Consider the following 11,823-nt stretch of genomic DNA (forward strand, 5'->3'; position numbering starts at 1 on the left):
TAAGAGCCTCCAATAAAATGATTTTTTTAAAAAAGAAAAGTGACATGGCTTGGCCAAGGTGGGACAATACATAAGTGGCAGAAGCAGCCACAGCCTGGCAGGTTCTCCCTTGGGGTGGGGGGGCAGGCCTCACACGCATTCTCTGTGCTCAGCTTCATCATGGGCTTTGTAAGCCGGAGCCAGGAGCGCAAACTGCTGAAGAAGATGCTCTCTGGCACCTTCCTCCTGCGCTTCAGTGAGACCACGGAAGGGGGCATCACCTGCTCCTGGGTGGAACACCAGGACGATGGTCAGCCCTGCAGCTGCCCTGCCCTGCCCTCTGTTCCCTCAGCCTCTGCCTTCTTCCTGGCTCTCCTCCGATCCTTCTGCCTCCCCTGGGCTTCGCTGACCCTGCCCTGAACCCCTCGGCAGGTGTTTGGTTGGGAGCCAGGGAGGGGAGCTGCCAGCCCCGGCTGGACCCCGTCATCCCGCTGCCCCTGTGCCCTTTTCCAGAGAAGGCCGTGATCTACTCTGTGCAGCCCTACACCAAAGAGATGCTGCAGTCCCTCCCGCTCACAGAAATCGTCCGCCACTACCAGCTGCTCGTTGAGGAGAACGTGCCTGAGAACCCACTGCGCTTCCTCTACCCCACCAGCCTCCCCACCATCCCCCGCGACGTGGCTTTTGGGCGCTACTACCGGGAGAAAGGTGGGAATCCTTGCGCAAATCCCGGGGCGTCCACAAACCCACTCCTTTCGCAAAGATGGGAAACCAGTACGCAGAAAAGTTCAGGGTTTGTTTGCCCAACAGCCCTCCTAGTTACAGAGGCGTGATTTCCAGCACTGTCTACACTCATCTCTTGGGCCTGGGACTGTGCCCAGCGTGCTGACTCCCTCTGCCTTCCGTATTTGCCCTCCACAGTGAATCTCCAGGAGCAGAGGAAATACCTGAGACACAAGCTCATCGTGGTCTCCAGCAGGTGAGATATGAACTTCTCACCCATCGTTCCTCATCCTTTTTGACTGGTAGAGTGGCATTCACCTGCCCGTTCCACTCTCCCTGGCCCTCCCTCCACCCCCCCTCCCCAGCCCTCTCCTCTTCCCTCCAGTCGCTCCCCTTCCTCGCATTTCCCTGCTTTCCTCCTGACCTTGGCTCCACTGATGAAAATGAGTGCCTGCCGGATGCCACCCGCAGTCGTGGTTGTTTTTAAAACTTGTTTTCCGTTTGTTTTCGTGCCATGACAGCCTCTCGGAAGAGGCAGTGACACTTCAGTAGAACAACCACATCGACGGGAAGTTTCTTAGGTGCCACACACGCCAAAGGTCGTTTCCCAGTGAGCAGCTCTCCACAGCCGTCCTGGGCCGCAGACATGGTTCTTTGTGCTTTCAGCTGAGGACGCTGAGATTTAGAGGGGCGGCGGTGGTGGTCAGGCACCACCCAGTCGACCCACAGCGACCCTGTGCACAACAGAACGAAACACTGCCCGGTCCTGCCCCATCTTCACGACGGTTCCTCTGAGCCCAGGGTGGCAGCCACAGTGTTGATCCTTCTCCTTGAGGACCTGCCCCTGTTTCTCCTCGCCTCCACTTAACCAAGCATGATGTCCTTCTCCAGGGACTGCTCTCTCCTGACAGCATGGCCAAAGCCTGTGAGACAAAGTCTCGCCATCCTTTCCTCGAAGGAGCCCTCTGGCCGTACTTCTTCCAACACAGACTTGCTTGTCCTTTGGGCAGTCCCTGGTCTGGTCTTCTCCAGCACCAGAACTCCAACGCAGTCATCCTCCCAGCTTTCCCATGCACACGAGGCCATCGAAAGTACCACGTCCTGGGTCAGGTGCACCTTCATCCTCAGAGGACCGTCCTTGCTCTTCGGGGCTCTAACAAGGTCCTGTGCCCCAGATTTCCCTCCTGCAGCGCTTCTCGGAATCTCTTGACTGCTGCTTCCCTGAGCACAGATCGTGGGCCCGAGCGAAAGAAAATCTCTGACAGGTTCGAGCGTCTCTCCGTCTCTCACGACGTTCCCTGTGGGTCCGTCCAGTGGTGAGCAGGTTGGTCTTCTTTACACTGAGTTGTCATCCATCCTGAAGGCTGCAGTCCTTGATCTTCATCCACAGGTGCTCCTAGTCCTCACTTTCAGCCAGCACGGTTGTCATCTGCACACTGCAGGTTGTTCATAAGCCTTCTTCCAATTCTGCGGCCACGTTCTCTTCACATCATCCAGCTTCCCTGATGCTTTGTCCAACATGGAGATTGAACAAGTGTGGTGAGAGGATTCAACCCTGACTCCCACCTTTCCTGATTTTCAACCATGCAGTATTCCCATGTTCTGTTGGCACCAGCTGCCGCGTGGTCCAGGTAGAAGTTCAGCATGAGCACAGTGAAGGGTTCTGGAATGCCCGTTCTTCTCAAGGTCATCCATCATTTATTATGGTCCACCCAGTCAGATGTCTTTTGCATTCTCTGCTTTGAGCCAAGAGCCATCTCACATCAGCAAGGATGCCCCTTGTTCCACATCCTTCTGAAGCTGGCCTGAACCTATGGTTGTATGGTTAATACGTGATCCTTGTCCATCAGACTCCAAAGCCCAGCTTTTCACGATCCTGTTCTGCCTCTCAAGTATTATTAAATAGTTTTGTTCGTGTTTTACAGATGGTAAAATCTGAGCCTCAAAGAAATTTGGTAACTTGCTTGAGGTCACCCAGCTAGTATTTGATAGAATTCTAATGACAGCAGATCTCTTGCCTAAGCTCCTGCTCTTACGCTCCCTGCCCACGGACTCCTTACTCTTCCTCCTGCTCTCCCATTCCTTGCCACACCTCGCCTTCTAAGCCCTGCCCTTTTACCTGTGTTTGCCTATCCAGACAGGTGGATGAGCTGCAGCCACCCCTGGAGCTTAACCTGGAGCTCATACAGGAGCCGTTAGACCCAGGCCTGCCACCAGGGCCAGAGCCCGAGATCAGCGTGGAGTTGGGGTCCATGCTGGATGCAGGACTGCATCTGGGGCCAGCAATAGAGGCCGAGCTGGAGCCTGTCCTGGCGCCCACACTACCCGTGGTGCCACCAAGCGTGCCGGCAGCGCCCACACTGGGACCAGAGCAAATAGCAGAGCCAGAGTTGCCGCCCGATCTGATACACCTGGACATGGAGAGAATGAAAAGTAAGTGAGGAGGCGGGCCTAGGGCAGAGGGGACCATCCCTTTTCAGCCCCTCCCCTCGCACATCCAGAAAGGGCTGTGCTCAAGATCTTCATTGGAGGGACGCTTGTTCGCTGGTGATCCCTTTGAAAAGGAAATGCACAATCCCCTGTTCCCCCATCCCCTGGGGAAGCCTTCGTGGGCCCCATCCCGGGCGCACCGCCATCCTCCTTCACTTCCCCTGCTGGGTTGCTGAATCCTTGCTTGAGAGTCAGCAGGGTTCCCCCTGGCTCCCCCAGTTTTCAGAAACGATGCTATGAAGATTGAAGAAATCATGATGGGCGGGGACCCTCTGTTGCCTGGCCCGAACACCGTGGATGACGCGTACAGCTCCTGTGCCAGTCATTTCCAGGTGGATGGATGCTGGAGTCCTTCCGACTTCTAGGAACTGCATATCGCCTCTGTCCTTTCCCTCTGTCTTGACCCTCAATCGCCCTTCCACACCCACACCCACGTCATGGTGTTCCTCAAGCAGGCATGTCTAAACAACGTTTAAACCCAGAAACCCCGGGGCATTTGGAGTGAGAGATGAAAGCATTACACGGCTACCTAGGGGCGGGTACGAAGCTGTCAGACCACTGGCCGTTGTTCTAGCCACTGTGCCAGCTGTGCCCACGAGGTTCAGGGGTGCCAAGGATGAGCCCAAATAGTTGGGAGTGTACTTGAGGAGCTTAGGGAAGTGTTGGATTTCTTAATAGCTGGTAAAGTACCCAGCCCTGCAGCCAGGCCAGGTGCCATGGAGAAGCAGTGAGCAGCTAACCAGAGATGGCCAGTGGTTTCAAGCCCAAGGGGAGAGCCGGGGGCAGCCTGCTCCCTTAATGATGGAGAGACCTCTCTGGGCAGCTCTAATCTGCCCGATGGGGTCGCGATGAGTTGGAATCAACTCAACCAGCAGTGGGTTTAAGTTGGGTGTAAAGGAAAATTGGTGCACCATGACACTACATCCCCTCAGTGGGGAGGGGGAGACACAGGATAGGACCCCACTCTGGTCCGGGGCCTCCTTTATGTCTCGGATCACCTGTTCCTGTCTCAAGCCCAAACTTTCTTCTTCTCCCTCTGGGGTAGAGGGCTCTGTGCCTCACCCCACCCTGTGAAGCTCCGCCCTGAAGAAGGCCATCAGGAGGCAGGCCTCCTGCCCTTGCCGGCCTCCCTGCTGCCCCTAAGTGAGAGCTACATCCTGCCCCCCCTGCAGACGGGTGCCGCCCACCCAGCGGCTCCTGGAGGTGGGCACCCTGTCTTCACTTGCCCGCGGCTGAGGGCACAAAGCACTCCTGGAGAGCGTCAGAGTCTGGTATTGTCAGAGGAAGAGAAGTCCTGGGTCTCAGCCCTTTCTCTAGTAAGACAGCATCATCCCCCTTTGTCTAGTAACCATGCTTTACCTGAAAGAAGGGTCTCTCTTCCTGGGGGCTGGGCCCAAGTTTCTGATGCTTAAAACCTTCAGGGTTCTTCATGGGATGGTGACCCGCCTCACTTTCGCCAGCCAGGGAGCCCCAGGGCCAACTACTATCCCCCAGGGTTTGCCGCTGGTGTCCCGGGAGGAGTACCTGAAAGCGAAGCCCAGAGCTTGTAGCCCTTTCCTGCCTGGTGCATCTGGAGCGGCCCTGTTTGGAAGGGGCCTCCTGAGCAGGTGTGACCAATAAACTCTCTACTGACCCAGAAGTGATTCAGCTTTGAACACCGTCATTTCTTCGCACACACAGACTCATATCTTTTGGGACACTGGCAGGTCTGGAGGACAAGGTCAGCAAAATGGATAGCCTCTGTCCCACCCACTCCCGTATGCCCTTTGTTCTTCCCTCCTGTTGAGGGCAGCCCTTTCTGTCTCTTAGACTGTAGATAGCAAGTCTGGTGGCGCTGTGGGGTTAGCACTGGATTACTAACCACAAGGCCAGTGATTCAAACCCACCCATCCCTCCTGGGGAGAAAGATGAGGCTACCTGCTCCCGTAAAGATCTACCACCTTGGAAACCCTAGAGAGGGCTCTTGAGTCGGACTCCATTGTAGTGCGTTTGGCTTGATGGAGTGAGCACCAAACGCGTTGGGAGGGGACAGATACTTAGAAAAACAGCCCAGTGTCGCTCACCCAGGCGTTCGGTGGCAAAACCAACATACAAACCTGATTCCGCATGGCTCCAAAGCCCATGTCCTTTCCAACACTGCGTCTACGGAGAGAACATCGTCCCAGGACCCTTCTTTTCCCAGGCAGTTTAGTTAGTATCTTGGGGAACCACGTTTCCTTCCACAGGGGCCAGCAGATGGGGGAATCCTCTTGGCTCGAGGGTTTACCTTCATCTTCCTGGAACGCCTTGCACAAGAGGGAGTCTGATTTTTGCTCCTGCAGTGAGCAAGGCTTTCAGTTGTTTTTTTTTAAATTTTAAATTAAATGTATTTTTTTTAATTTTATAGGCACCTAATCCATGTATCACACAATTCAATACTTTGATCATATCAAGGAGAGTTGTGTAATCATTACCACAGTCAATTTTAGAATATTTTCTCCACCCCACATGGTTAAATATGTAACTTTTAAAATGAGTTGTGTAATCACCATCAGTTCCAGAGAGTGCTCCCTCCTCCCTCCCACATACATTGTTTGCTCCCTTAACCCCCCCATTCTCCCTGTCTCCTACCCTCACTTCTCCCTCCCCTATAAACCCTTGTTATCAGTTCCTATCTCTATACCTCTACTTCTGTGCTTCGAAAACTGGAAAACTCAACAGAAACAGTGAAAAGCAAACAAAGTGGTAAGGATAAAATAATAATAGTAGAGATAAAAATACAAATAGTGGGTAAGAAAGAAAAGGCCACCATAAATTTTTAGCTAGTGAGGAATTTTTGTCATGGAACAAGCAAGAAATACTCGCCCCTAGAAGACTGGCGGGGATCTGCCAGAGGCTTAATCACGCTAGAAGGTGAGCAAGGCTCTTGTCCTTGGCCAGAGAGTGAAGAAGGAGGCCCTGTATGATCCAGAGAGGTGTCCCATCCAGGGACATCTAACCTAACCTCCTAACACCTTCCTAACCACCATCTCCTACAATCCCATTCTGCTTGCTTGGCCATTCAGGGATTAATGTTGGGAAGATCCTAGCTATTGCTAGCTATTCTATGGGGTCATGGGAAAATACCACTCCACCATGACTCTTCAGAGAAAGAAAAAAGGGATACATATTGCAGTCCCTTGGCCTCATTTTCCATTTCATGCGTTTCTCCCAACCCAGCCTGGAAATTTGACTCAGACATTCACATAAATAAATCTTTATTGAAAAAGTACATCATTCAGTATAAATATAATAAATAATTATCCTCCCCTGAGCATAAAGAAGAGCAAATATTCCCATCAAATAAATACTCAGTCTTGTCATCAGTCACCCCATTGCTGGCCCGGTAGATTTGATCTCGCCCTTGTTGAGCCATGGAGACCGGGCCGTCACCGGAAGCCGTTGGTGTCAGGGGCTCAGAGTGGCTGCTCCGTGGGCAAAGACCCGGGCAACCACAGCCACAAAGGCCTGCAGGTTCCGCAGGATTTTGAGCCGCAGAAGGCTGCGCTGCCAAGGCAAGCTGGGACTGGGGCTTGGTGCCAGCTGAGGCTCCTGGGGGCGATCCTCGGGCTGGAAGGACAAGACACAGTGAAATAGGACTCCAGCCCCTGGGTCCCCCAGCCCCTGTCTCTGACATCTGGACGCCCCCATCCTCCAGGTCCCCAGTTCATACCTGCACAAGTTGACGGAGGACCAGGAGGGAGGCATGCAGCTGGCTCACGGGGCCATCAGGGCGTAGAGAGGGCTCCCCTGTGAAAATGTCTGAGCCTAGCAGGTTCTCATAAAACACTAGGCCCTGGTGGATCCTTTGCAAGCAGAACTAAAGAGGGAAGATAGCAGTTCAGGGAGGTGAGGCTCTCCTCCCTATTCGGGTTCTTTACCATCTCAGACCCAACCTTTCCACTGCACCATCCTGCCAGCCGTCTTCCTGGGCGCCCCTCCCTGTGGCCCAGCCCCATCTTCCTGCTACCTGACTATTGTCTCTGAGTCCTTGGGGATCACAGCCATCCCTGCACTGGATATGAGGACCATCCTCTGTCGTCTCGTCCTCGCCCTCCTCTCTTGGGAGCTCCTGAAATGGAGGGCAGAAGGGGTGGGAAGAGTGAAAAGGTCACACGAGTCCTTTCAAACCCCACCGGGGACCCACAGGCCCATCAGTCTCCCAGGGACTCCACTTCCTGGTCACCCTCTCACTCTTTGATGGCCATGAAACAAACCCCCTCAACCCCCAGCCTCCTCTCTGCCTCAGGCCCCCTCTGCGGGTCTTGAGGATTGGGAGATGCTCCCTGCAGCTGCCACTCACCACGTGTCCCACTGGCGGATGTCCACTCCAGGCCAGGGTGCAGAGCCTCTGGGAGAGCTGTTGGCCCTGAGCCCAGGCGGGGCTGCTGCTCCCAGGTACGGGCACGGCACGGCCCTCAGTGGTCCAAGGCAGCAGCCACAGCAGCATCATAGCCATACTCCCCTGCGGCAGCATCTCGGTGCCTGCTTCTTGAATCTGGCTGGCTCGGTGCCTGACACCAGTCCTTGTGGAATCTGTCTACTTCCCCGTCTGAGCCCGATGCTCTCTGCTTCTCTGGCTTGGTTACTACTGTCTGTTCCGAGCTGCTTCCTGTTCTTTTTCTCCTCTTATCTCGGAGTCTCTTTTTAAGGTCCCCGCATTGTCGGGCCCGCCCTTTATCCCAGGGGTGATTCACTGCAGGTGGGATTCCCCTCCCTGCATCATCCCCTGTGGGGAGCCCAGGTATGCAGCCCGGGTTCCAGGGGATCTGAGTCTGGTTGCTGTGGCTGGAGGCCAGGGACGGGTCATATGTGTAATGCTCTCCAGGAATCACAGTGCTCGTATGCAGACGGGGCGGAGCTTGTCTCAAGTTCCTTCCTGAGTAACCTTTCCCTGATCTTTTTGTCCTTCAAAAAGAAAAAAAAGCTATATCCCAGGTGATTTCTTATTTTCTCACCTCCCGCTGGGGAATCAAAACAAGAGCAGAGAAGCATATTCGTTCATCTCCCTGTAGAATGACAAGCTCAGTTTAGAATGCCGATTTGGGTTCCCACCTGATGCCCCTTATTTCAGAATGAACAAGAGAAGGCCGTCCCGGGTGGGTCCGGCAGCCCTCCCTGCAGAAGTCGGCAGTGTCGCTGCGAAGAGAGAGCGAGGGTTGATGCTAAGAACTACCTGCTTCCTCAGCGAAGGGCTGCAGCCCACAGCTGTGTTGGCTGTAGCCCAGGTGGCGGCAGATTTCCAGGGTTTTCTCCTGCACCACTGTTCAGTGGGTTTCAACAGCCATCTTTTGCGTTAGCACTTAGCAGGGACCCGTTGGGTCACCCAAAGGACCTACCTTACAACAGGGGTTACTTTTCTCTGTTGAGAAGGGTGTTATTTTCACTGGGTGGGTCTGCTTTGAGGCGCACAGGTGCTGTACACGGTCTTACTGCTCTCCCACGGCAGGCCTCCTGGCAGACGTTGGAAGGATCGCTGCAGAGGGAGGGTTGATGCTAAGAACCACTGGAGTCCTCAACCCTAGCGGTCCAAGGGTTCTGGTTCTTTGGGGGCTCCATTGTGACCAGGGGCTACAAATCTGACTCTGGTATTCCAGCGGCCAGCCCCTAACCTTAGCCTCGGAAGGACAGGAGGTCTGGGAAGGGGAAGGTGCACAGAGGCAGGGAAGCAGCCCCGTCCTTCAGCCTGTTGCACCCCTGGGTAAAATCCACTGTCACTGATGGCGTCACCCTCCCTGTTGCAACCCACAGGGAAACAGCTCAGAGAGTGAGCTTGGGCGTGGGAGCAGAGGGAGGGTGGTCCCAAACTGGGACTGCCCCAACCCCAGTGGAGGGTCCCAGGGCAAAAGGGACGTCAGTATGAGGCCATAGGTGACCACACAACCGGCTCCCCCAGCCTCCCCTAGAGGATGACCCTTTTCCTCTGAGAAACTTGCCTTAAAGAGGGGGTCTCCCTTCCCTTCAAAACCGCCCGATGAACCCTCTGGCTCACATATTATGACTCGGTGGTGAATCTACCCTTTCGATGAAACGCAGTCCCACACCAGAGAGGTTACCGAGGTTTGCTTGAGCAGCGGTTTGCCTCCCACGCACGCACGAAGAGGGGACACGGGCGGGCGGCATAAGGATATTGGAGGCAGTAAGGCGGGGCCCTCACCTCACTTGTGTATCCTCTCTCATGCTCTTCTCACCTCTGGGAGCCATAAAGGATAGGGGATGAAAGGTGAAGAGGAGAGGGAAGAGGAAGTGGAACCCTGGGGGTGAGAAGGGTAAGAGTGAGTTGGAGGCACGGGGCTGGGCCGCTTTGTTTCACTTCCTGGTGCTGCTGGAGCTGCACAGGAAGCAACGCTGGTGGGGCAGCTGTGGGAATGTTGGGTTGCAGGAACTGCTTCCAGGGCGGCATCGGACTTGGAGCTACTAAAGGCACTTGACGTCAGCTGGGACAACCGGTATGCAAATCACATTTCCCAGACACTCCTAAGCTAGTCTTTCTAGGTAGGTGTTCAGACTCTAAATCCAGGTGAAGATGGTTAATAACCTAGATGTTAATAGCAAGGGCTAATAGCTATCCAACTCTGACTTTATGCCAAGGGCTTGGTCTAAACACTTTACATTTGCAAACTATTTCATGCTCACAACCACTTTGGAAGATAGGTTCTATTATGATCCCTCTGTTATAGGTACAGGGAGCACTGGCGGCAGAGTGGTAACGAATTGGGCTGTGACCCTCAAGGTCTGAAGTTCGAAACCACCAGCTGCTCCGAGGGAGAAAGATGAGCTTTCTGTGATAAAGAGTTAGTCTTGGAATCCCAGGGGCAGTTCTACCCTATCGGGTCACCATGAGTCAGAACTGACTGGATGGCAGTTGATTCGAAAGATCTGTGTTACAGGTAAAGAAACTGAGCTCCAGAGATCACTGACTGGTGCACACAGCTAGTAAGTAGCCAGAATTCCAGGGCAGACAATTTGGCTCCCGAGAGCCTGTATTCTTTTTTTAAATCATTTTATTAGGGGCTCATACAACTCTTATCACAATCCATACATACATCAATTGTGTAAAGCACATTTGTACATTCATTGCCCTCATCGTTCTCAAAACATTTCCTCTCCACTTAAGTCCCCGGCATTAGGTCCTCATTTTCCCCTCTCTCCCCTCCCTCATGAGCCCTTAATAATTTATAAATTATTATTTTGTCATTTCTTGCCCTGTCCGACGTCTCCCTTCACCCACTTTTCTGTTGTCCGTCCCCCGGGGAGGAGGTCACATATAGAATCCTTGTTCCCTCTTTCCAACCCACTCTCCCTCTACCCTCCCAGTATCGCCACTCACCCCACTGGTCCTGTAGGGATCATCCGCCCTGGATTCCCTGTGTTTCCAGTTCCTATCTGTACCAGTGTACATCCTCTGGTCTTGCCAGACTTGCAAGGTAGAATTCGGATCATGATAGTGGGGGCAGGGAGGACGCATTTAGGAACCAGAGGAAAGTTGTATTTTTCATCGTTGCTACATCGCCCCCTGACTGGCTCGTCTCCTCCCCGAGGCCCCTCTGCAAGGGGGTCTCCAGTGGGCCTGTATTCTTAATGACTGCGTTTCATTGAGTACTGTGTAGAGGCAAGAGTGTTGGTGACTTAGAATATAGCTCATTTACTATAGGGTCTTAGGGTGCCTCAGGTTCTGTAGCTAGGGGTCTGTGCAGTCTCTCTCAATTGGAAACCTCTGCACGTTCTATAAAAAACAATAGTCAAAAAAAAAAACAATAGTCAGTAGCTGAGTTAAAGTGCCTTGCAGACACATCGCTTTCTAGGTCCCATCCAAAGCAGTTCAAAACCCTAGAACTCCCTTGGAATAGTTGCTAAAAAACTCATAGCCATCGAGTCGATTCCGACTCATAGCGACCCTATACGATAGGACAGACCTGTCCCTGTGGGTTCTCAAGACGGTAACTGTTTATGGGAGAAAAAAGCCACATTTTTCTCCCATGGAGGAGCTGCTGTTGAAGCTAATCCAGGAAGCAAATGTCTCCCTCAGCTAAGTGTATCCCCCTCTAGCGGATAAAGTCCAGGTCAACCAGCCAGGGAAATTTGCCAGCCTGAGGAGGCAGCTTGCTCCCTGGCAGTGTTTGGGGCCCGGTAGAGGGTACAATCACAGCGCCGGTTTCACGTGGATGTCTTCATAAGAATAACTAGAGCCACGTAACAAGCCTGGCTCCCACTTCCTTTTTTCTCTTGCTATCTGGAAACGATAGGAAATGCCAGCGAGTTTCAGGAGCAGCAGTCAACGGCTGACTGGGGAGCGTAGGACAGACCGACCTGGGAATGCCCGGCGATCGGCTTAGTTTCCAGAGGATTTTTTCCTTTTTCAATCACTGAAAAACCCTCTCAAACCCACAACTCCCAGCCACTGAGTGGATTCGGACTCGTAGTGACCGTACTGCCCAGAGTACATCGTTAGGGGACAACCAGCTTCATCTTCCTCCCGCAGAAGTTTACTCTCCAAGTTTGGAGCTCGTATTTTCTGTTAAAAAAAAGTATGTGTGGGGCGGGTGCTTAACATGGAAGTGGTTTCTAACACCACCACCGCTCCAGAGGCCGGCTCCGTTTGTCCCCGTCGGC

The 11,823-nt window shown here is 53.4% G+C and overlaps 2 protein-coding genes across 3 annotated transcripts in view; one reads left to right on the forward strand and one right to left on the reverse strand.

Moving 5' to 3' along the window:
* The window catches only part of STAT2 (signal transducer and activator of transcription 2), a 31,181-nt gene extending 26,350 nt beyond the window's left edge, over nucleotides 1-4,831 (forward strand). The window contains exons 20-24 of one of the 2 annotated variants that reach the window (XM_030886162.2): nucleotides 153-289; nucleotides 493-687; nucleotides 901-958; nucleotides 2,840-3,135; nucleotides 3,412-4,831. In XM_030886162.2, the coding sequence (XP_030742022.1) occupies nucleotides 153-289; nucleotides 493-687; nucleotides 901-958; nucleotides 2,840-3,135; nucleotides 3,412-3,557 (832 nt within the window). In that variant the 3' untranslated portion in view covers nucleotides 3,558-4,831. Of the gene's footprint in view, nucleotides 1-152; nucleotides 290-492; nucleotides 688-900; nucleotides 959-1,223; nucleotides 1,625-2,839; nucleotides 3,136-3,411 lie in introns of those variants that run through there. The other variant, XM_045290136.1, reaches the window with a different exon arrangement.
* A 1,580-nt stretch (nucleotides 4,832-6,411) lies between these two features.
* IL23A (interleukin 23 subunit alpha) lies at nucleotides 6,412-9,500 on the reverse strand. Its single transcript, XM_004700551.2, has 5 exons — nucleotides 9,368-9,500; nucleotides 7,514-8,686; nucleotides 7,181-7,282; nucleotides 6,884-7,030; nucleotides 6,412-6,780 (listed from the first exon to the last, which is right to left on the reverse strand). The coding sequence occupies exons 2-5, from the start codon at nucleotides 7,685-7,687 to the stop codon at nucleotides 6,619-6,621; spliced, it is 585 nt and encodes a 194-aa protein (XP_004700608.1). The 5' UTR covers nucleotides 7,688-8,686; nucleotides 9,368-9,500; the 3' UTR covers nucleotides 6,412-6,618.
* Between the last annotated feature and the right edge of the window lie 2,323 nt (nucleotides 9,501-11,823).

This window comes from Echinops telfairi, unplaced genomic scaffold (genome assembly GCF_000313985.2).
Source record: "Echinops telfairi isolate 266 unplaced genomic scaffold, ASM31398v2 ScPeMD7_2;HRSCAF=8, whole genome shotgun sequence".
In the NCBI taxonomy this organism is placed as follows: domain Eukaryota; kingdom Metazoa; phylum Chordata; class Mammalia; order Afrosoricida; family Tenrecidae; genus Echinops; species Echinops telfairi.

Excerpts from the sequence above, each read along its gene's own strand:
- IL23A (XM_004700551.2), bottom strand. The coding sequence starts at position 7,687 with ATGCTGCCGCAGGGGAGTATGGCTATGATGCTGCTGTGGCTGCTGCCT. Across the intron at positions 7,283-7,513 it reads ATCCGCCAGTGGGACACGTG|GAGCTCCCAAGAGAGGAGGG; the intron begins GTGAGTGGCAGC and ends CCTCCATTTCAG. Across the intron at positions 7,031-7,180 it reads GACTCAGAGACAATAGTCAG|TTCTGCTTGCAAAGGATCCA; the intron begins GTAGCAGGAAGA and ends TTCCCTCTTTAG.